This window comes from Carassius carassius, chromosome 48 (genome assembly GCF_963082965.1).
Source record: "Carassius carassius chromosome 48, fCarCar2.1, whole genome shotgun sequence".
Classification (NCBI taxonomy): domain Eukaryota; kingdom Metazoa; phylum Chordata; class Actinopteri; order Cypriniformes; family Cyprinidae; genus Carassius; species Carassius carassius.
In genome coordinates this window covers 7,608,050-7,631,114 of record NC_081802.1, presented here as the reverse complement: position 1 = coordinate 7,631,114, position 23,065 = coordinate 7,608,050, and the positions used below count along the sequence as shown (strand labels likewise).

The 23,065-nt window shown below is 35.4% G+C and overlaps 2 protein-coding genes across 2 annotated transcripts in view; both read right to left on the bottom strand.

Annotated features, from left to right (window-relative positions):
• LOC132131722 (glypican-1-like) overlaps positions 1-697 on the bottom strand; it is a 31,843-nt gene extending 31,146 nt beyond the window's left edge. Inside the window, exon 1 of the mRNA XM_059543814.1 lies at positions 183-697. Within this exon, the coding sequence (XP_059399797.1) occupies positions 183-339 (157 nt within the window). The 5' untranslated portion in view covers positions 340-697. The remainder of the gene's footprint in view (positions 1-182) is intronic.
• Positions 698-2,466: 1,769 nt separating this feature from the next.
• The window catches only part of LOC132131755 (glypican-5-like), a 42,084-nt gene continuing 21,485 nt past the window's right edge, over positions 2,467-23,065 (bottom strand). The window contains exons 8-9 of the mRNA XM_059543849.1: positions 17,891-18,089; positions 2,467-3,379 (exon numbers count right to left, since the gene is read on the bottom strand). Coding sequence (XP_059399832.1) covers positions 3,225-3,379; positions 17,891-18,089 — 354 coding nt within the window. The 3' untranslated portion in view covers positions 2,467-3,224. The remainder of the gene's footprint in view (positions 3,380-17,890; positions 18,090-23,065) is intronic.

The following is a 23,065-nucleotide window of genomic DNA, read 5'->3' as shown; positions in this document are numbered from 1 at the left end:
AATAGACAGACAGACAGACAGACAGACAGATAGACAGACAGATAGATAGATAGATAGATAGATAGATAGATAGATAGATAGATAGATAGATAGATAGATAGATAGATAGATAGATAGATAGATAGATAGATAGATAGATAGATAGATAGATAACAATGACCTCTGTTACCGTTAATTCATACCTGATATCTCGTTCCCCGGGACGCCTTTTAACGTGAAGCCTTTGCCGGTGTAGAACTGGCGCATGTCCGCGCAGCTCCGCTTTTTAGCGCCCGCTTCACCCGCAGACAGAGTCACGGAGATGAGCAACACGAGCAGCGCGAGCGCTGTCAGATCCATTGGGTCCCGATCCAGAGACTGAGATGGAGAGGAGGATGAAGTCCACTGACGCTGATGCGCTACACTTAAATACAACAAACCAGACTCTCTCTACAGCAGCAGGATAGAGAATAAAATCCACCTGTTTAGGGAACACGTAAACACGCGTCCGTGGTTCCTAATGAAAGAGGATGTGTGTTATTGATCAGTCCGGTGGCGATCTGTTTCTGGTGCTCATGTCTTTACGCACTAATGCATAATTAATAATATCCCTCTAAGTAGGCTAGCTTGTATAGTCTGAACAGTAAACACTGTTGTAGGAACAGCGGGACAAAGCGCACAGTGCTGCTGCTGCTGTGCGCTCCTGTGCTGACTGTCTCTCTACTGTCCCGTTCTCACTGAACAATAGTGATGTCTGATTTGCGAGTCGTTCTTTTGAATCGGCTCCTTTGAACGATTCAGAGGAATCGATTCGCAACATGTTCTGTAATAGAAACGATGCTTTCCTTGGCGAAAAACGAGTGTGAGATGGTTCGCTTCTCCAAAATATGTCTGTATTGATGGCCGTAAATATAATTAATAATATGCCAATGAATAAAAATAGAATAAAAATAGAGTAAATGCATGCATGAATGAATGTAATTCTGAGTTTATGTCTCACAAATCTGACATTTTATCATGAGAAAGAAAGAAAAAAAATTCGATATTAAACTCAGAATTGCAAGGTGTTAACACGGAATTGTGAAATAAAAATGTGCAATTACTTTATTTTTCTATGATGGAAAAAAGTAAATAAAACAACAACAACAAAACAAACCGAAATTCAAAATAGAATTTGGACTTCTGATGAAAAAAGTCTGTTGCGAAATTTAAACTCCGAATTGTAAGAAAAATTTTTTCATCAGTTTCATTGCCAAAAAATAAAATAGAAAATTATCTTGCAAAGTTCTGAGAAAACCGTCAGAATTGTGAGATAGGCTAAATATTGGCAGAAACGGGATCCATAGATCTGAATGGTGTGTTTTTGGCACATTTTCAGACGTAAAACGTAAAAATGTATTTTATAAAAAATAAAAAAAAATTCTAGGAGCATTTTGAGGCGATGAATCAAATGAGTCGATTCACTGAAACGATCCGTTCGTTCGAATTTCCAATGAATTTCCAAACATTACTGAACAAGTCCAGCCCTGTGACTGAATAAAGAGGTGGTAGTTGTTTCAATTACATGGGGTTTCACAGCTGCTTAAAAAAAGAAGAGTTATTTCATAATGACCATAAGCACAATAAGACAATAAACTCTGCTGCTGCTGGATATTTCAGCTAACAGTTTGCTTACATTCAGCTGAACAACATTTCACTCACATGGTTTTCCATAAAATCACATTATATTTGTCCCAAATTATGCTAGGCTGGAAGATTGTGTATCTTTCAGCAAATCCTTTGTCTTTCTGTCAGTATGCTTTATATCTCAGGGGTCCTGGAGGGCCTGTGTGTCCCTGCGGGGAGAGTGATTTCACCAAGTACAACATGTTCCTAAATCAAGATCCTTGTTGATCCTGGAACAACATTCCAATCAACTATTCAGAATTGAGATATAACTTTTCAGGAAAAAGAGAGGTTTTAGGATAGAAACTAAAATGTCAATTTCAAAGAGCAAGAGTGAGAGCGCGAGAGAAAGATCAAAAAGAAACAATGAAAATATGATATTTTATTGATCGATTTATGTGCGAGCACTTACAGTAACAAATGACAAGCGGCGCAGTCAGAGCTACATGTAAAGTGACATTAATGAATTCAAACGAAAGTTTAAGACTGTGACGTCACGGCGAGCTGTCAAAATAAACAATATGCATATGTAGGAAAATGTAGAATCTAGAAGGGTTACATGCCAATGTTATGAAAGATTGTACTAAAAATAAAGTGTTTCAGTGTCCTAGAGTTATTCAAAAGCACAGCCCGACTATCATATACACACATCTTTACAGATATTTCAGTATAAATATGTTAAATGTACAGTTTGACTTTTTACAAGAAAGCCCAATTGCACAAGAAGGTGGGTCAATCTTACAAAAACTGGGTCATTTTCCATCTCAAAATCAAAGGGAAGAAAATATAATATTTTATGTAATGACAATTGCCTTTTTTTTGGCAGACAATTAAGATTTATTTATTGCATTACTTGTATTATTTTAATGCCAATTATGTCGATTTTCCTCTGTGATGCAAATAATTATAATTGTCATTACTGTATTTTGGGGAATTTGTTTAATTTTATTTCATTTATTTATTTTTTCAGACTATAGAAATAAGAATTGGGAAAAATCTTAATCTTGCACAATTGGTATAAATTTTCCTAACTCTAAAATCATTTCATTATTAATGTAATTTTATATATATTGGGGTAAATACAACCTTTGTAAAATTCACCCAGGTACAATGATACAGGAGAATTAAAACAGCTCATTCTTTCTTGAATATAATCCACAATAATACTCACGCATGTATAAAAACAAAACAGCCTTTCCACATAATTCCTGCAGGAGGGTGTAAATGAATTCAGGATGTGATGTGTTACTCTAAAATGTACTGAACCAGACAAACATATTTGTAAATCCGTATTGAATAAAGTTTCAAAACAGCAGCACTATAAATTATGACAGTAAAACCACCAAAGAAATGATGGTGTAACTTGATCACACATTTATGTCTGACACTACTCAATAGCTACATAAAACCCTTTCAAACAGCCAGAGCAAACGAATAACCAGTTTTTGAATAGTAACATCCTGTGGGGGGGCCGACATGAGAACTTACTGAGCATCTGATGAGATCAGAAGACAAATGTGCAGACTTCTAAGGGCCTAGTGCAAATGCATGCTTGAATCGTTCAGTCTTTTTACTGTGCATCAGAATCCATCGGGCCAAAGAAGGAGCTGTATTTTGAGTAAGAGAGGAAGAAATAAGACGGATGAGATGTTTGGGATGTGGACGACTCCACTACTGTGCGCACCCGGTTTGGGTCTGGAGTTGGGGGGCTGGATTGGGATAATGGCTTCCTGTGGTCGATTTAGTACACGGACTTCCTTATTAGTGAGCACTGTAGGAAGAAGCAAGAAAAATGAACAAAATGTGGAAGAATTAGATGCAGATATCACATTTAAACAAGATTTTCAATGCGATGCAATAGAAGAACAGTTTTGGGAATCGTTTTCTCTCAGTGTGAAGAAAATTTTTGCACTATAAAGGTTTCAAAATTGGGTTTTCACAACGATGCCATGGAAGATCCATTTTTGGTTTCCCAAGAACCTTTCAGTGAATAGTGAAACAACCATTTATTTGAAGATTTATAATAATATTAATAATAATTCCTTACATTTATATAGCGCTTTTCTAGGCACTCAAAGAGCTTTACATTTGTCAGGGGGTATCTCCTCATCTACCACCAGTGTGCAGCATCCACCTGGATGATGCGACGGCAGCCATAGTGCGCCAGAACACACACCACACATCAGCTTATTGGTGGAGAGGAGACAGAGCGATGAAGCCAATCAGCAGGCCATGATGGTCAGAGGCCAATGGGCGAATTTAGCCAGGATGCAGAGGTCACACCTCTACTCTTTTCGAAAGACATCCTGGGATTTTTAATGACCACAGAGAGTCGGGACCTCGGTTTAACGTCTCATCCGAAGGACGGTGCTTGTTGACAGTATAGTGTCCCCAGGGCCGTAGCTGGTGTCAGTGGGGCCCCTGTGAGGTTGTACCAATGGGCCCTGTTTGAAATTGTTTAATTTGTATGTTCGTTCGTTTTTATTTATTTGTGCTATTTACACAATGTTTATGTTTTTTTTTCTTCAAGTTTGTAGGTGTCAAGGTACAGAAACTGAATAATTAAATGTAAAATAGCACTGGATAGTCTTGAAATATACAATCAAACCAAAATTTATTCAGAGCCCTTAAACATTTCTCACATTATTACAGTTTATTTGCTATCGCTTGTAAAATGGTTCTAAAATATGACAAGAACTTAGAGTTAAACTGTGTCAGAACAAATTTGTCTTGATAATGTCATAACTTTGATAGAAATGTATGTAATGGATTACAATCAACCAAAACTACAGACAACTGTTATTATGACAATATTTACATTACCATCAATACTTTGTTGAACAATTACCAAGCAATGCTTCATTTTGTTCAGACTGTCGTGTGAAAAGGTTGCATTAGCAATTCAGAAAAAAAAACACAGCAATACATGGTGCTTTATAAGGTGCTGAATAATTTTTGATATACAATTTTTTATCAATTTCACTAGTAGTTAACTGTATGAAGATTCTTCGGGTATAATATGTCACAGTTCACTTAATTTGGCTATACTCACTTACATAAATGTATTATAGTGTCCTGTAACTACTAGTCAAATATATCAAAAATTATATCTGGTTTCTGAATAATTTTTGGTTTGACTGTGCATTAATTCTTTTTAAAACTACAAAGTAATTCAGTCAAGAGCAGTGAGTGATTTTCTTTCATTTTCTTGGTTTAACATTACAGCAGCCAGTAGCTAAATTATGCGCGGTCACTTTAAGAGACGATGAACGCATCCAATATAATACACATCCCATTTCTTTCCTCAACTGTTTACTTTCACTTAAGAAATAACTGACAGTTTTTCGAGCATACTTTCTAAGGCGGGTATTTTGACATATTTTGTATGTATTTGTCGGCACAAGAGCAAAAAGAAGCAGATTCGGTGTTCAAGTGTTTTGAGACGCTTTCTCTGCGTGAGCCCTGAACACCAGAACACAGTGGTGCTGAATTAGGCTCTTTCACATCTTTTTGTTTGTTCAAACTGCGATTTGTATTTGTTCGTCCAGGTGCAGGAGGGACTTCGAGGAGAACTTCGCAGAAGAGAGCTTGGTTCAGTGTCGCTGTCCGTGATATGCGACTCTGTCTCTGCGTGCGCACCAAACACAGCGCGCGAGTAAACAGCTACTCTGTTAAGCTTCTTCGCGTCTTGTGTTTGGATGCTTTAATGTTTAACTCGACAAGTGGTAAGGCTTAAAAACACGTGAAAAATATAAGCTTTCGTGACGATGCGCAGCAGTGGCCCGTCAACTGTCCTGAGCAACTTTTTAATCTGACCTCAGCCAGTCGGTTGAGATCGCTGGGGGCCCCCCCCCTCATCCGTGGGCCCCTATAATCGTCACCACCTTTCACCCCACTAGCGACTGTCCCCATCACTACACTGGGGCGCTAGGACCCACACAGACCACAGAGTGAGCACCCCCTGCTGGCCTCACTAGCACCTCTTCCAGCAGCAACCTAGTTTTCACAGGAGGAATCCAATACAGGTACTGACCAGTCTTAGCCCTGTTTAGCTTCAGTGGGAAACCGGTCTTGGGCTCCAGGGTGATATGGCTGCCAGCCATTTTAAAAATTAAAATTTTTCACTATAATGAACCTTTTTTGGAATGGAAAGTTTCCATGGATATTAAAAGTTCTTCATGGAACCATCAATGCCAATAAAAATCATTTTATTTTTTAAGGATCAGAGTTTTAAAAGGAAGAGTTAAGAGTTTTTTTAACAAACCCATTTTGGGTTCAACAAAGAACCTTTAATTGAACTGTTCTTGAAAGAACTACTATTTTCTTAGTGTAAAGGAAATTTCATTAATTTAAAGAACCTTTCTCCATTATAAAAAAACTTTTGTGCAATGGAAAGGTTCTATGGATGCTTTGTGAAGCTATCAATGTCAATAAAGAAATTTAATATTTATGAGTGTGATGTGAAGAACATTTTAATAATCTACACTTTTAAAAATAAAGGAAAAGAGAGTTTTCACAAGAATGCGTAGGAGAACCTTTTATAGTTCTCAAAAGAACCTTTCAATAAACAGTGAACCATCTTTTTTCTTAGTGTCAGGAAAATTTTAATCTAAAGAAGCTTTTTCTCTTAAATAACCTTTTGTGCAATGGAATGGTTCCATAGATGGTTCTTCATGGAACCATCAATGCCAATAAAGAACCTTTTCTAAATACTATTATGAACGGATCTTTGGGGAACCCTAAACGGTTCTTCTATAGCATCGCTGTGAAAACACGTTTTTGGAATATTTATATTTATGAGTGCACAAAAAACAAAAACAAAAAAAAAACAATCCTTTAACAAAAGAAAGACCACTTTGAGAGCAAATCCATTGTGCTTTCATTGACAAATGCACTTTGTGCATCTACACACACAATAATGTTCTCGGTTGAGCATATGTGCATTGCACAGCAGATGAGCAGGGCCATATATCAGCACCAGGCTACGAGCCGAGAGCCGCCGCGCTTGCGAACACAAACCAACAGACGGCAACACATTAACGTGTCACAATGAAATGATGCATAGTGTCCATACGGACACAAACAAATGATTTAACGCGAGGATGTCTGGGCCCAAACAAACACATTCATTGTTTGATGTTTCAGAGGCATCAGTTTATCTAATTTTACAACAAAATTGACCCAGACGCAACAAGGCAAGGCAAGACGAAAACAACAGTCACACCTGTTCCCAGTGAAATCCAACCTGAGATTCTCATACAATAGCCATTGTGCCATGTGTACAATACACAAAGTGTTCATTTATTTACAATCACCTCGAGGAGATCTATTCATGTCAATTAAAATGTTAAATTGATCTGATTTGTGACTGGAGAGAGAACACTTGCAGGCTTGTTGGCATTGACAGGAAAGATGTGTGGGAATGATCACAATTGTTAAATAATATCAAACACATTATATGTAGCAGTCATATAAAACTGAGGATTCTTGCTGATGCTGAAAGTGAAAATGTTAGAGAATCTAAATATAAAAAAATTATTTAGCATATTGTTTTTTCATTTGCCTCTGGAAACAACAGCATTAGCAGGGTGCTATGGTGTTAGGCAATATGTACATTTTTGAATGCCTAATAATATAAAAAAGATAAATAATACTTACAAAATAAATATAAATGAAATTATAATATAAAATATAAATTAAATGTTATTTTATAAATAGACATAAGTTATATATAATTCAATACTATATATATAAATATATATATATATATATATATATATATATATATATATACACAAAAACATCTCAATAAAAATATAATGCTATATAAAATAATGTTATATAAAAATATTTAGGCATTTAAAATATTAGTAATTTTAAAATATTAAATAATTAATTAATTAAACGAAATAATAAAATAATACTATTTTATTTTCAACATGAATCACCTGTTGTAAAAACGAAATATATTTGTGAAATAGTTTAAACATCATTTTAAAAAAAAACATAATATTATCATTGCTACATCAGTGTAAAAGTTTATTTATATCAGCAAGTAAGAAACCAGAAACATAAAGAGTTATTGTTGATGTTTATTTAAATAAATAAGGACAAAATTAGCATAAAACATTTACATGCACTACTCTATGTAAGATTTTTGAAATACAAATTAATCTTTTCATTAAGTAAGGATGCATTAAATTGATCAAAAATGACAGAAAAACATTTATGATATTACAAAAGATTTCTATTTCAAAGTAAGTAAATAATATGCAGTAAATCAGCATATTAGAATTATTTCTGAAAGATCATGTGACACGGAAGTCTTAAGTAGTGGCTGCTGAAAATTCAGCTTTTCCATTACAGGAATAATTTACATGAAAAAAACAATCAAAAGGAAACCAGTTATTTTACATTGCAATACATTTTCTCAATATTACTGTTTAACTGGTGGTTCTTGCTCTGAAAAAGCTGCAGCGTGGAGCAGATGTTATACTGAAAGTCAAAAATCTGACAGACATCTTTATAACTATATCTCAGGATTAAATGTTTTATCAAACGGATAGTAAATATGCATACAATTTCTACTCTCAGTGAGTTGATAAAGGCCAACATGCGCCAACGGCACAATGTACCTAGACCCGTAACTGCTTTGCATGTGGCCGCTCATTCGTAAGACTAAGGCAAACAGTATAATTACGCCTCCGTAAAACCGTTTACCTTCTGTCTATCAAACACGGAGGTGAAGCATGACCACACATGACAGAAAGAATGATTGCATTTTATGAATTTTTCCCATGAACCTCTAGCTGTTGCAGGAACACGCTTCCGCAGGTCATTAAGTTATGAAAGCATTTAGTCTAAATGTTCCCCGAAAGTCTAGCTTTTCTTGGTTATGTCAATGTTGGAGAAAACATTAAGGGAACGTTCCATTTGATCAATGCGCAGACATTATGGGAATGTTACTTTTGAATGTTCCACCATCAGTAATGTCTAAAAATGTTTTAATGTTTCCAAAAAATGTTCCATGAATTATGGTTAATTAATGTTTAAACGGATCATAACGTTTTGAGAATTTTTTTTAAAGACCACGTAAATTTGACTAACTTTACTGGAAGAATGTTTAAGAAAACATTGGCAGAACGTTTTGAGAACGATTCATGTTAGTTGTGTTAATGGTGCACTAATGCTAGTCTTCAGAAGAGCAAGCTAACATACTACTCTTGTAACTTTAATGCGCACAGTATGCTAATTTTCTGTAAGCATTTGACGTGAGCTTCCATTTTCAGTGTGATGAATGATCGAGAATATACAATTTTTTATTCATCGCATTTTTAAGATCTAACTGCAAAATGTCGTCATTTTACTCAAAATTTAGATAAAATTTTTAAATAACTGGCCATGTGTCAGCAACATACAATTTGTTGAAACATTTGCATTTTCTTTATATAGTATCAGTATGTAGTCCCAACTAGAAAAAAAAATTGGTTCTGGAAACATTGCTTTATAATCATGGTGTCTAGAGAATATAAAGTTATGTTCACATACCGAAAAAGTGTTTAGTGCTGGTGTAAAAAAATTATAATAGGGTTAGTACGCAAATAAATTTTATATTCAAAAAGCCTGACTTTGCTGAAAGTCCTAGCCCAGCGGCCATCTTGTAAATGCCACAGAGTATTAAATTCAGGTTATAATTGTTTCAAAAGGTTTCTAAAATATCCAGTTTTCTTGTCATGAAAACTCACAAGATATTTCTTGTCAAGGTTACAAAATCGTTTCTTAGAACATTGTATACATTCTTTTACCCAAAATATAACATTACTTAAACATTTATTTATAGTTTTAGTAGAACGTTAAAATGTCCAAATGTTTTCTTGCTGTGCTTATAACTTTATTTAAAGGTTACAAAAACGTTTCTTACAATGTTCTACTAACGTTATTTTCAGCCAAAATATAACATTATTTCACTTTTTTATTTTTAATATTCTAAGAACATTAAACATGTCCATTATTTAAAGGTTTTAAAAAAAACTTTTCAAAAACGTTCCAAGGATGTTGATCTCAGAACGTTATGAAAATGTACAGCAAATATTAATGTTATAAGAATGTTCCATAAACATTTTTTTAAGAACTTTTTGTCCTAACATTTATATAACTACAAAAAGTCGTCAGAATGTTCCCTGTTACCTGGGTATTTAACTGAACATGGGGAAATACCACGAAATACTAAAATCACCAAAACTGTTGAGTTTATGTTCACATAATGCATTTAAAATTCAGATTGAAATTTATAAATAATGGCATCATAAATTTAGTGGGAAATTTTTTTATTTTTCTGGATAATCCTTGTAACTAGTAGGGATGCGGAACCGGCCGGTTTTTGATTAAAATACGCGATCGGCAATCGGTCGATTTTTGGTCTTTTTTTCGGCCGATTTTCCCGGAAGTGCACCAGCGTGCACAGACTACATAGTAATCATTCGCTATCATGTCATTTGTGTGGAAGTACTTCGAAATATGTGCGCAGGACACGGGCAAGCGATCAGCACTGGAAGTGCAGAGCTACACGTCTGAGGCACAGATAGCAGGAAGCGAACAGCCGACTGCACAAAATAAGAGTCCCTTTCCAGCGCTCACTGAAGCTGCGCGAGTGTATCTGTACCATGATCTGTACCTGTCCGCGCCTTTTTTTTTTTTTTTTTTGTAAATTAGAACTTGCATACACGTTTGAAAAGCCAGAAGTAAACGTCAGTTCTGTATAGGATTATTATTTTTAGTTTACCTTAAAATTACATCGACTTAATTTTATTTTAAAATCACCTGCTGTAGCACACTGAAAAAAAGTGTTTAATTAATCCAATTAAAACAAATTTGGGACATATATATTTTTTAACTTGAGACAAAAGTTATTAATTTTTCACTGGCTCAAGTAAAAAAAATATGTGAATCATTGCCCTAATTTTTTTTTAATTGGATGAATGAAACACTTTGCATTTTTGTACCAACATTATTTGATTTTAACATTTTGGAATAATTTATTTATATAGCATACTTTTATTTAGTCTCATTGGTAAAGACCTTTTTTTTTTAAACCAAATGTAAAAACTAAAATACTGAATGCCGATTAAGAAACCTCTTATTATGAATGTGTGTTGACTGTGTTGTTTGGATTGCAGAACTATGCAGTTATTGCCTTTAATTTCACATGATTACAGTTAATCTTTTCATTTAAGGCCAGTTCTATGTAGTTTCAACCCAAATCAAATACAAAAGCTAAATGCTGATGTCTGTATCATCTAAGTTTGTATTGAATGTAGGCTACTTACTGTGCAGATACTGCCTTAATTTCACATGGTTACGGTTATTGTTTTCAATAGCCAAAAGCCAGTTTGGGCTATTAAATAAACATCTTGTTTATGCACACTTTCCTTCTTTCTTGTTTGTTGTTTAAAAAAGGAAATCCGTATCGGAATCAGCCATGAAAAATCATGATTGTGCATCCCTAGTAGCTAATGCACTTGTTTAGTTTCTTGCCATAAACTGTAAGTTGGGAAACTAAGTATACTGTAGCACAACTTAATATAACAAATAAAAACACAAGCCTGATCGAATACCCTGCGAACACTGACATGGCCAACACCTTGTCAAAGGAACAATGTTTTTATTAAGAGGGGCTAAAGGTAAGTAAACCTACTCTATCTGACACAACACCTGCAATATCTCCTGCAGCTGGAGGTGGAAACTGGTTTTACCTTTGGGAGTCAATCTAATCTTCATCCCCTCTGCCCTACCTGTGTTGCTGGGGGAAGGGTGAAGAAAAGCAATTGATCTGGAATTATGTTAGCATTAGTTGTGCTGACATCTAGTCCAGAAAATGCTGCTTGTGATTGTAATATATGAAAACAGATATTTACTGTATAAAGGAGAAAGAAGCAGGTGCTGACAAACAAGCGACAGCACATTCACATGAGATCAGGTCACCTTAATCAGAGTTTACCAAGCTGTCAGAGCTTGCCTGCTCCAATGTCTGGTTCTGGGAAACTAATCTGATAATTACGTACCCAGACACGCATGAATGCCAGTGCAGTAACATGAGTGCAACTGCCAGTGTGTGACAAACAAACAACGGTCATGATTTTTAAATAAACTTTTTCACTTGCAATTCATCCTGGACCTGATTGTATTAGTATTGCATTATTTGTACTATATTTATATTGTATTGTATTGTGGATGTTTACATTTACACAGTTTTCAAGAGACAAAAATTATAAATTATTGCAATACCCAAAAATCTTTTGATCTTTCTAATCAATTTTAAATTATAATACATTTCCATACATTTTCCTTACATGTAAAATTTATTGGTTTAAATTATTTTACATCTAAAAAAAAAGTGTTTGTTATATTTGACCAAAATGCTCCATCTGCTAATATGACATGAAACAAATATAGAAAAATGAATAATAAAGTTGTAAAATCCATGTTATGTACTATACATAAAAAACATCCTCTTCTATGGCATCATGAATTTCTCTATAATATAATATAATATAATATAATATAATATAATATAATATAATATAATATAATATAATATAATATAATATAATATAATATAATAGAAATAAGTAAAATATTACAAAAATAATATAAAATGATTACTCAAATATTAAATAATATAAATAGATTTTGTCATATGTACTGCTTGAGAGCATTCTGTGTACCAGTGTTCAATGTTTAATAAGAATAAATACATAAATAAACCTCCAAAATGACTTTCCTTGTCACCTGACATCATGAATCCCTTTTATTTCGACTCTGACATTTTTTTTTACCATTGACTTATCACAACCCAATCAGAATTAGCTTTAGCGGAATCAGAATTAGCTTTATTCGCCAGGTGTGCGCAAACACACAAGGATTTTTTTTTTTAAGGTGCTCCTGGTACATGCTTACATACACATCTGACATGAGAACAAAAAATACAAATACATTTAGCAAGACTTCGCAAGAAATAATTTGTATGAATCTGGAACAGTAGATTGATTTATGTACAGATTTTAACCTTTATGAGATATGTACATGTATTTACATAATACTTGAGAAAGGCAATAATTTAAGATGTAGAATGATTTAAGTAAATGAATTACAGAACACAGGTAATGATTCATGTGTTAGCTGTTTAAGCTGGAGATGGAATGAGGGAAAAAAGTCTCTGTTTTTATGTCTAGATGTTCTGCACAGAGATCTATAGTGTCTGCCTGAGGGGAGACGTGCTAATAGGTTGTGTCTGGGGTGAGTGATTACCAATAGATACAATTAAATACCACTCACATTTTAAAAACTCATATTATAGAATTAAAATGAGTTGAATCGCACACTGTCGTGCTAAAAAGGATGATAATTTGCATAAACGTACACACACTCTGGTATTGTTTGACCTTCACTAGAGGCTTGAGGTTGGGGGTGTAAAGGTATCTCTCGCAGTCCTTCTTGAATCAGTAATGAGTCCTTCATTACCCAAAACACGGTTCCCACGACAGAACCAACACATACCCGCTTGAGTGCATTACCAAGCCAAACCGCTGCTTTTGTAATTCATCCGTGCACATTAACAGCATTGACTGATATATTACGCTGGAGTGATCTGCTTCACTGGGCTCCTGAGTTGGCAGATTAAGTAATGAGCCTTCGCTCACTCTCAACAACAGCCATTCAATAGCGAGGGTGTAGATGTCACTTAATTAATCACACTGGAGGACGGTCTGGTGGCCAGCACAATCCCAGACCTTCATTTTTCGCCCCTTTCCCGATTCTGTTCCTCTCTCTCCTCTCCTATCACTTCCTGTCACTGTTTCAATTGTCCTAATTAATGCACAAGACCAAAAATAATCTAAAAAAAAAAAAGAGAAATAATTTATACTTACAAAATATAAAAATATATATTAAACATATAAAATCATTATTACATAAAAAAATTGCATACATTTTTGTAATTATGTAAAAAATAAAATAAAATATTACAAAATAAGTATTGTAAAATGGATCACAATGCCACACTGACAAGCTGTGCATAACAGCTTTCAAGATTTCATAATCGCACTAAACCGGACTATTTAATCATGATTTCGATTCAGTTTTGTTTAATTGTGCAGACCTACTTAAGACATAACTAACATTTTGACATAACTGTGTGTGTATTTGACTGTTTGAGAGTAATCAGGTGCACAGGAAGACTGAACGGATCAGACGCTGTCCGAGAGAGAGGCTGCTTGTGCACACAAGCATGAGACCGCAAGGAGTTGTTTTCTTGCAACTCTTTTTAGCCTCAAGCAAGTCACGTAAGTAACAGTCGAGTGCCTAGTCTATTCTCTACTATATGCATTGACTTAACAAAAAAAAAGCCTATTATTGAAATAATTCACATAAAGCATGCCGTTACGATACACATATCGTGATATTTAGTGAACATTTGCGATATTTTGATCATTTCGATATATCGCGCAAACCCTGATCGGCAGACAGACAGACAAACAGAAAGATAGACAGATACAGTAGATGGACAGATACAGTAGATAGACAGACAGACAGACAGACAGTAAGACAGACAGACAGACAGATAGACAGATAGATAGATAGATAGATAGATAGATAGATAGATAGATAGATAGATAGATAGATAGATAGATAGATAGATAGATAGATAGAGTTACAGTTTCAAAGTAGCATCATCGAATAAGTTTTACTGGCTTTGTTTTCTATATTATACTTTGTAAGCTCACACATTGCAGATTAGGGGACACAAACAGTAAACACACACACACACACACACACACACACACACACCTGTTTGACAAGATATCATTTTATTTGGCTGCCTACAGCCTCAGCAAGTGCTTATCAGACTCTGGTTCCATAAACAACCGGATAGAGTTACATTTCAAACAGCACATCACTGCAGAGTCAGAGGTCTACTGACGGACGGGGAAGGACAAAACTGGGACAAAAGTGAAATAAATCAACAAGAAAACAGATAAACTGGTCCGGTGTGTGTGTCCTATGGTGTGATACGCTATACTCCATCTAAAACCATTTTAAACATCGTTGGCAATTTTTCTAAATATTATATATGAAAATAAAACATATATATTTTTAAAGATATATATAAGATATATAATGCTTATAAATAGTAACTAATGTTTTAAATGGTTTAAGATCTTTCTCTCTCTCGTTTATGATCATTATGCAAGCAGCCTCAATGACCTCATATAAATGAGTCTACATCAAACATTTGTAGTTTTTTAAAAACTACATTTCTGACATCACATGATCACCAAACAGGTGAATAATTTTTTTTTTCAAAACACATTTATGTGGCCAGTTACAAAAAATATACCACCTAATTCTCATATTCGTATCTTATTTAATCATAATTCTTGATGTTTATATATATATATATATATATATATATAAAAGGCCATTATGCATAAGCGATCCACATGGTTCTGACATGCAACATGTCCCATTTCCATTATCCTTAGCCCCAAGTATGAACAAAACTGAGATTTGCTTCAAATTTTAAACATCATGGATTGAAAGATAAAGCCCACCTTGACCCCAAACACAATAATTTGGAGTGCAACCAGGGAAACAGTTCAAGAAAACAGGCTTCGAGTCTAAACACAACAGTTTCCATCCTCAACAAACTCTATTAAGATTATTGGCACAGACAGCGACTGCAAACGCCTCAGATCTGACTCTCTGGGGTTCTGCAGGAAACGATCAATGAGGGATTTAATGGATCTCGAAGGAGGCGCATGCATGCAAAAATCCCCCAAAAAGAACATTCCCGTGCCATGCTCAGAAGCACATCCGAGAACAGACATCGGCTTTGGTCTTCATCCATCCGAGGCCGAGCTGAAACTGCAGCAATGCTTATTTGTGTGTGTCGCAGTCACGGTCAACTGAGTCGAGGTTTGCTTGATGAAAACAAACAATGCGAACTGCACGTCTTGTGTCTGTGTGCTTATCTCCACATCACTGGACAGAGACATCAAGCATGAGGAGAAAGACGAGGGAGACGGAGCGGTGGGTATCATAACGCTCTGGTCTCTGTTAATGAACCGTTTCCTGCCAAATGAATAATTGATTGATTGTGACCAGCTCTGTGGTTGCTGTAGGGGAAACTATACCTCCGTGACCCCGGATGAGACGCACTGTCATTCAGCAATTCAGTTTTTCATCAACTTTGGCAATTGAGGGATTTAAAACGGCATGGCCAGGAATTTATTTTAGTGGGCAATTGGTGTTGGGAAAAGAAAAACAGATTCAAAAAATCACTAGGCTACCTGAAGAGGTAAAAGTGTCAAATAGTGTAACGATAACTTTTCTTGAATTGTTAACATCTGTAATTCCTCTTCAGCAGCTCTTGTAAAAAAAAAAAGTCAGCATGGGTGACAGGGGAAGGACAATAGTCAAATGTGAAATGAAAAGATGTTTAAGGGAGCTGGGGTCAGATCAGAGTCATTTATTCTTTGTTTGGTGTTTTTTTTTTCAAGTCTTCATTTTTATTTACAAAAAATGTTGGTTTATTATTTTGCAAATGCATTTAAAGTTTGACTTTATGGATTTACTCTTTACCAGACCCAGATTTACAATCTTGAACTATGGAACTCTTTTTTTAAAACTTTGAACATAAAACATTTACTAAAACTGTGTCATAAAATAAATATACACTTTTAAAATACAAATAAATCACTTGATAAATTAAAAAAAAAAATCACAAAAATAAATTTAAGAAATTTAATAAATAAATAATATAAATATGTATAAATAACACATACATTAATAAATATGGTAAAATAACTAAATAAATAAATGAATAAATAAATAAAAAAGGCAAAGAGTGTCCATAGTTGGAGAAATACATTTAATCAAGGACTGGGAATAATTATACAGAATAATAAAACAAAAGTACAGCACACAGCCTTAGCCAAAATAGGTGAAATCCACTATTTTGTCCAAACCCATGAGTGCATCCAGCATGCTAGTGCAGCAGATCTACAAATAATACCAAACTAGACATATCTGGCTCTGTCAATTTTTATAATTTTTATAATTGATAAAATATAATGTTAAATTATAAATAATATAGTAAACTGAAAACAACCTCATTGGTTTATTTTGTGTAGAAGCAAACTTTTGTAAGACAAGACTGGTTTTCACAGAATGTATTTTGAATTTTGAAGGTTTTTTTTACTTGGCAACCTTTTTTTATATAAACTTGATTCAGTTTTGTTTAGTTTTATGTTTAAAAGATGAAAAACCAAGTTCTTTTTTCTTATTAAACTGGGAAACTGATGTTTGTTTGATCTTTCTTTCTCATAAATCTCATTCAATTTTGCTTTGATTTATGCTTAAAATTTTCATTTTTGTTCCCACACTGAGAAGTTTTTTGTTTGATTGTTTCTTTTTAACATAACTCTTATTCAATTATGCATGAATTTATGCTTAAAAAGTTTATTTTTCGTACCACATTGGAAATTTTTCTCTTTCTTTCTTTCTTTCTTTCTTTCTTTCTTTCTTTCTTTCTTTCTTTCTTTCTTTCTAACATAAATCTTATTAAATTTAGCTTGATTAATGCTTAAAACAACGAAAAACAGGTTTATTTTTCTTACCACACACTGGGAAATTGTTTTTGTTTGCTTGTTTGTTTTTAAGATAAACTACATTCAATTTTGCTTTAAAATAATTTAAAACAAGAAAAAAAATATTTTTCTTAACGCATTTGGAAATTGGTCGCTTTTTCCATTGTTTTTACCATAAACTTCATTCAAATTTGTTTTGATTTATGCTTACAACAAGTAAAAACAAATTCCTTTTTCATACCACACTGGAAAATAGTTTATATGTTTTAGTTTTTTTGCTTGTTTGTTATTGTTATAAACCTCATTCAAATTTGCTTTGATTTATACTTTTTGGCAAATTAATTCATACTGCCCTTTAGGGATTATTATTAAAATTACTGCAAGTTACATTTACTGATTTAAACAAAGAACTGGATATCTGGACACACAAGATCTGGAGCAGATCATTTGAATGCGACAAAACCAGTCTGAATGGCCGTGTTGTGATCGGCAGTGTTAATAACAAGAAGAGACCGACCTCCTAAAACAAACACGAGACAGTAAATGGCTCTGGGTTTCTAAGCATCATGAGGCTGATGTCTCTCCTGGGAACTGTAGATCAGGTAAACGCAGAGAGACAGTTGTCTTTGAGCTGAGATGTAGTGGACGAATGAACTCACCAGTCTTGTCTTCACCATGGCCCGATCCTTGACAGCCGTCTTCATCATCGCACTCACCGCTGCCTTCTGCTGCATCACCGCTGCTGGTCTCCACATCCTCACCACCATCTGTTCCCAAACCCACGTCTCCCCACATCTCCTGGAACGAAACATAAATCACACGACAGTAGACAGATTCTTATGAGATTCCATCAAAAGTTTAATTATATGATACCCCGAATAACAATACAATTTAATTAATAACTTAATAATTAGTAAATTAGAAAAAAATGTATATAAAAAATTATATTAAATATTTCAAATATAAATGTTTACAGTACATTTAATGAAACCATTAAATTAAAAAATAAAATACACACTTTCACAAACACACACACACACACACACATATATATATATCTTATAATAGCTGTTAATTACTAGTTTATTTGAAATGTTTCTAAATACAAATCGGAAGTTAATATAAAGCACTAACACTATACTATTCCCTTTTTTCCTAGCAATGATCTGATAATGCTGGAGTTGCGCCAGCATAACAGCTACAGCGGTTCTCAAATTCTCAAGCTGTAATAGTGGAATTGTACTGAAATGACTCCCTCTGAAGTGAGCGGAGATCACCCATCACGTCCAAATAGCCCCTTGTGTTCCTACAAAGGCTTCCAGGCAAGACGTCAAGGCTCATAACAACAGCATTCCAGCACACTAAACATGGATCCACTCAAGTGCACATTCCACTCTCACAGCGAGAGAATATTAAACACGTGCAGTTGTGGGGCATTTAAAAACTGTTTAGAAAAACAGCTCAGGGAATTGCAAAAGTGCGTAATTCATAACATCTTAAAGGGTTAGTTCACCCAGATAGCAAAATTATGTAATTAATAACTTACCCTCATGTTGTTCCAAACCCGTAAGATCTCCGTTTATCTTTGGAACACAGTTTAAGATATTTTAGATTTAATCCGAGAGCTCTCAGTCCCTCCATTGAAACTGTGTGTACGGTATACTGATAACGAACAAAAGACTGACTCATTCACGAGTCAAGAACCAGTTGCATCGGTTTTCGGATCACCAGTAGTTCTTTCGGACAGTTCGATTCAATAAACCGGTTGAAGAAAACGTTTCACCGGTTCTTTTGCGCTCTACGTAATGGCGTCATTTGCGATGATTGCCCATGACTCAAGCCTTCGGTTTACCCGCGCTCATAACACTAGCACAGAATCAGTTCAGAATCAATCACCAAAAGAATCAGTTCGGTTCAGACGCTCTGTGTGTCAGTCTGCTTCACGCTGAATCACACATGCGCAGTATCATCAGCTCCTCGATTCTTCTTATCTGGCTCGGCTCGGTGTTCATCTTCAGTTCTCTCTTCACAGCAGTTCAGTCAGTGTACTGTTTGAGTGCATGCATTGCTCCGGGATATTGGTTTGTTTGAACTCAGAGGGAGTGTAAGCCACATTAAAAAGTTAACAGCTTAAGTCATTTGTGGATTAATGCGTATTAGAGATGCGAACCGTTTAAAACGATTCAGTTCGATTTGGTGAACTGAATGATTCGTTCGCGAACCGGATATCCAGACTGCTTTGTTTTGAACTCTCTCACAACAGACACGGAAGAGAAGACAATGCTGAATAAAGTCGTCGTTTTTGCTATTTTTGGACCAAAATGTATTTTCGATGCTTCATAAAATTCTAACCGACCCTCTGATGTCACATGGACTACTTTGATGATGTTTTTCTTACCTTTCTGGAAATGGACAGTATACCGTACACACAGCTTCAATGGAGGGACTGAGAGCTCTCGGACTAAATCTAAAATATCTTAAACTGTGTTCCAAAGATAAACGGAGGTCTTACGGGTTTGAAACAACATAAGGGTAAGTTATTAATTACATAATTTTACTATCTGGGTGAACTAACCCTTTAACTAAGTTAGTTTCTGGCTCCCTCATGGTTTCTGATCTCATATTCTGTCTCGCTTTCTATTTATATATATATACACACACACACAGACACACAACACAGTGTTTCCCAAACATTGATTCTATTATTTGTGCTATTTACAAATATATTTTCCTCCGGGGGAAGTTCCTCCTCACATAAAGTGTAAGTTGGTGTGTGTGTATATGTACAACCCGAATTCCGGAAAAGTTGGGACGTTTTTTAAATTTTAATAAAATGAAAACTAAAAGACTTTCAAATCACATGAGCCAATATTTTATTCACAATAGAACATAGATAACATAGCAAATGTTTAAACTGAGAAAGTTTACAATTTTATGCACAAAATGAGCTCATTTCAATTTTGATTTCTGCTACAGGTCTCAAAATAGTTGGGACGGGGCATGTTTACCATGTTGTAGCATCTCCTTTTCTTTTCAAAACAGTTTGAAGACGTCTGGGCATTGAGGCTATGAGTTGCTGGAGTTTTGCTGTTGGAATTTGGTCCCATTCTTGCCTTATATAGATTTCCAGCTGCTGAAGAGTTTGTGGTCGTCTTTGACGTATTTTTCGTTTAATGATGCACCAAATGTTCTCTAAAGGTGAAAGATCTGGACTGCAGGCAGGCCAGGTTAGCACCCGGACTCTTCTACGACGAAGCCATGCTGTTGTTATAGCTGCAGTATGTGGTTTTGCATTGTCCTGCTGAAATAAACAAGGCCTTCCCTGAAATAGACGTTGTTTGGAGGGAAGCATATGTTGCTCTAAAACCTTTATATACCTTTCAGCATTCACAGAGCCTTCCAAAACATGCAAGCTGCCCATACCGTATGCACTTATGCACCCCCATACCATCAGAGATGCTGGCTTTTGAACTGAACGCTGATAACATGCTGGAAGGTCTCCCTCCTCTTTAGCCCGGAGGACACGGCGTCCGTGATTTCCAACAAGAATGTCAAATTTGGACTCGTCTGACCATAAAACACTATTCCACTTTGAAATAGTCCATTTTAAATGAGCCTTGGCCCACAGGACACGACGGCGCTTCTGGACCATGTTCACATATGGCTTCCTTTTTGCATGATAGATCTTTAGTTGGCATCTGCTGATGGCACGGCCGATTGTGTTTACCGACAGTGGTTTCTGAAAGTATTCCTGGGCCCATTTAGTAATGTCATTGACACAATCATGCCGATGAGTGATGCAGTGTCGTCTGAGAGCCCGAAGACCACGGGCATCCAATAAAGGTCTCTGGCCTTGTCCCTTACCCACAGAGAATTCTCCAGTTTCTCTGAATCTTTTGATGATGTTATGCACTGTAGATGATGAGATTTGCAAAGCCTTTGCAATTTGACGTTGAGGAACATTGTTTTTAAAGTTTTCCACAATTTTTTTACGCAGTCTTTCACAGATTGGAGAGCCTCTGCCCATCTTTACTTCTGAGAGACTCTGCTTCTCTAAGACAAAGCTTTTATAGCTAATCATGTTACAGACCTGATATCAATTAACTTAATTAATCACTAGATGTTCTCCCAGCTGAATCTTTTCAAAACTGCCTGCTTTTTTAGCCATTTGTTGCCCCCGTGCCAACTTTTTTGAGACCTGTAGCAGGCATTAAATTTTAAATGAGCTAATTAAGTGGATAAAAGTGTAAAATTTCTCAGTTTCAACATTTGCTATGTTATCTATGTTCTATTGTGAATAAAATATTGGCTCATGTGATTTGAAATTCCTTTAGTTTTCATTTTATTAAAATTTAAAAAACTTTTCCGGAATTCGGGTTGTATATATTAGTGGTGGGCCGTTATCGCCGTTAACGTGCTGCGTTAACGGGAGACTCTTATCCGGCGATAAAAAAATATTCTCAAAGTTGGGTTGGGAGCTGGGTCTATACTAGGCGAGCTATGATGACTTTCACCTTGATATCTTAGCGCGGATGTATACCTAGCCGAATCTGTAGGGGGCAAGAACGAGTCTTTAAACCTGTGTGTATGCCTACTGTGAAATTACCACATCAAACGTGACGTGCTAACATGCAACCCGCCATTAAAATCAAAGAAGAAGAAGAAGACGTGCTAACATGGATGCAGCTGAAGCCGCTGGGTTTGCTTCAGGGATTTTTTTTTTTTAAAAGAAGCTTCCCAATGGAAACCTCGACAAGACTGTGGTGCAGCATGGACTCGATGTGCTTTCACACAGGACACGTTTGCAGTCCGCTACTCGGTACATAAACGATCGCTGCACTGCTGCAGACGCCACGCTCCTGGAACACAACTGGAATCCGTTAACATGGGTGCGTAAAAAATATGCAATGCATACGCAGTGCAGACGGAGTATGTGTGAAACAGGCATAAGGTTGTTTGCACCTTGTGCAATGTGGAATTAGTTTACCACTTTCTCAAGCAGTTTGTGATGCATTTTGGAAACAGGAGATGAGCCCCTGGTCTAATGCACCACCTAGCTTTTCTCAAAGACTTACTAGCCCTTCTCAAAGACTTACTGTTTGTCCAATATTTTATTTGGGTAGCCCACATATGCTGAATGCCTTTGGCAGAATTCAAATTAGCCATTTTAATCTAGATTAATCTAGATTACAGTGAGATTATTCTAGATTAAAAAACTAATCTATGCCCACCACTAATATATATATATATATATATATATATATAGACACACACACACACACACACACACACACACACACACACACACACACACACACACACACACAAACATTAACAATAAAAAGTTTTAAACAAAAAATATTTTAATAATTCTTCAAATGTAATATTATTCAAATAATTAATAATTTGTTGAATAATAATACTAATAATTTAAAAAAAAAATAGTATATAGGAAAATGTCAATGTCAGAATGTCAGAATGACAAATATTGCCAGATTACATTGACTATATTCAAGCACACTCTGAATTAAATTTCCTTGCAATGGCATTCCATTCCTCCCAGACGGGAGGAACACAATGCAATTAAATTCCACAGTGACTGTGGAAAACGCCCCCCAGGGGACTGTTAATTAACTACCGTATAATTAAATATGCCATGCATCAGGCAAACACCATGCCAACAACAGACAGAACAGACTGTCCTCTTCCAGTGCATACACCCCCTTTCATTAAGATACAATAGCAACATAATTATTAGTGCTTTCTTTTTTGCC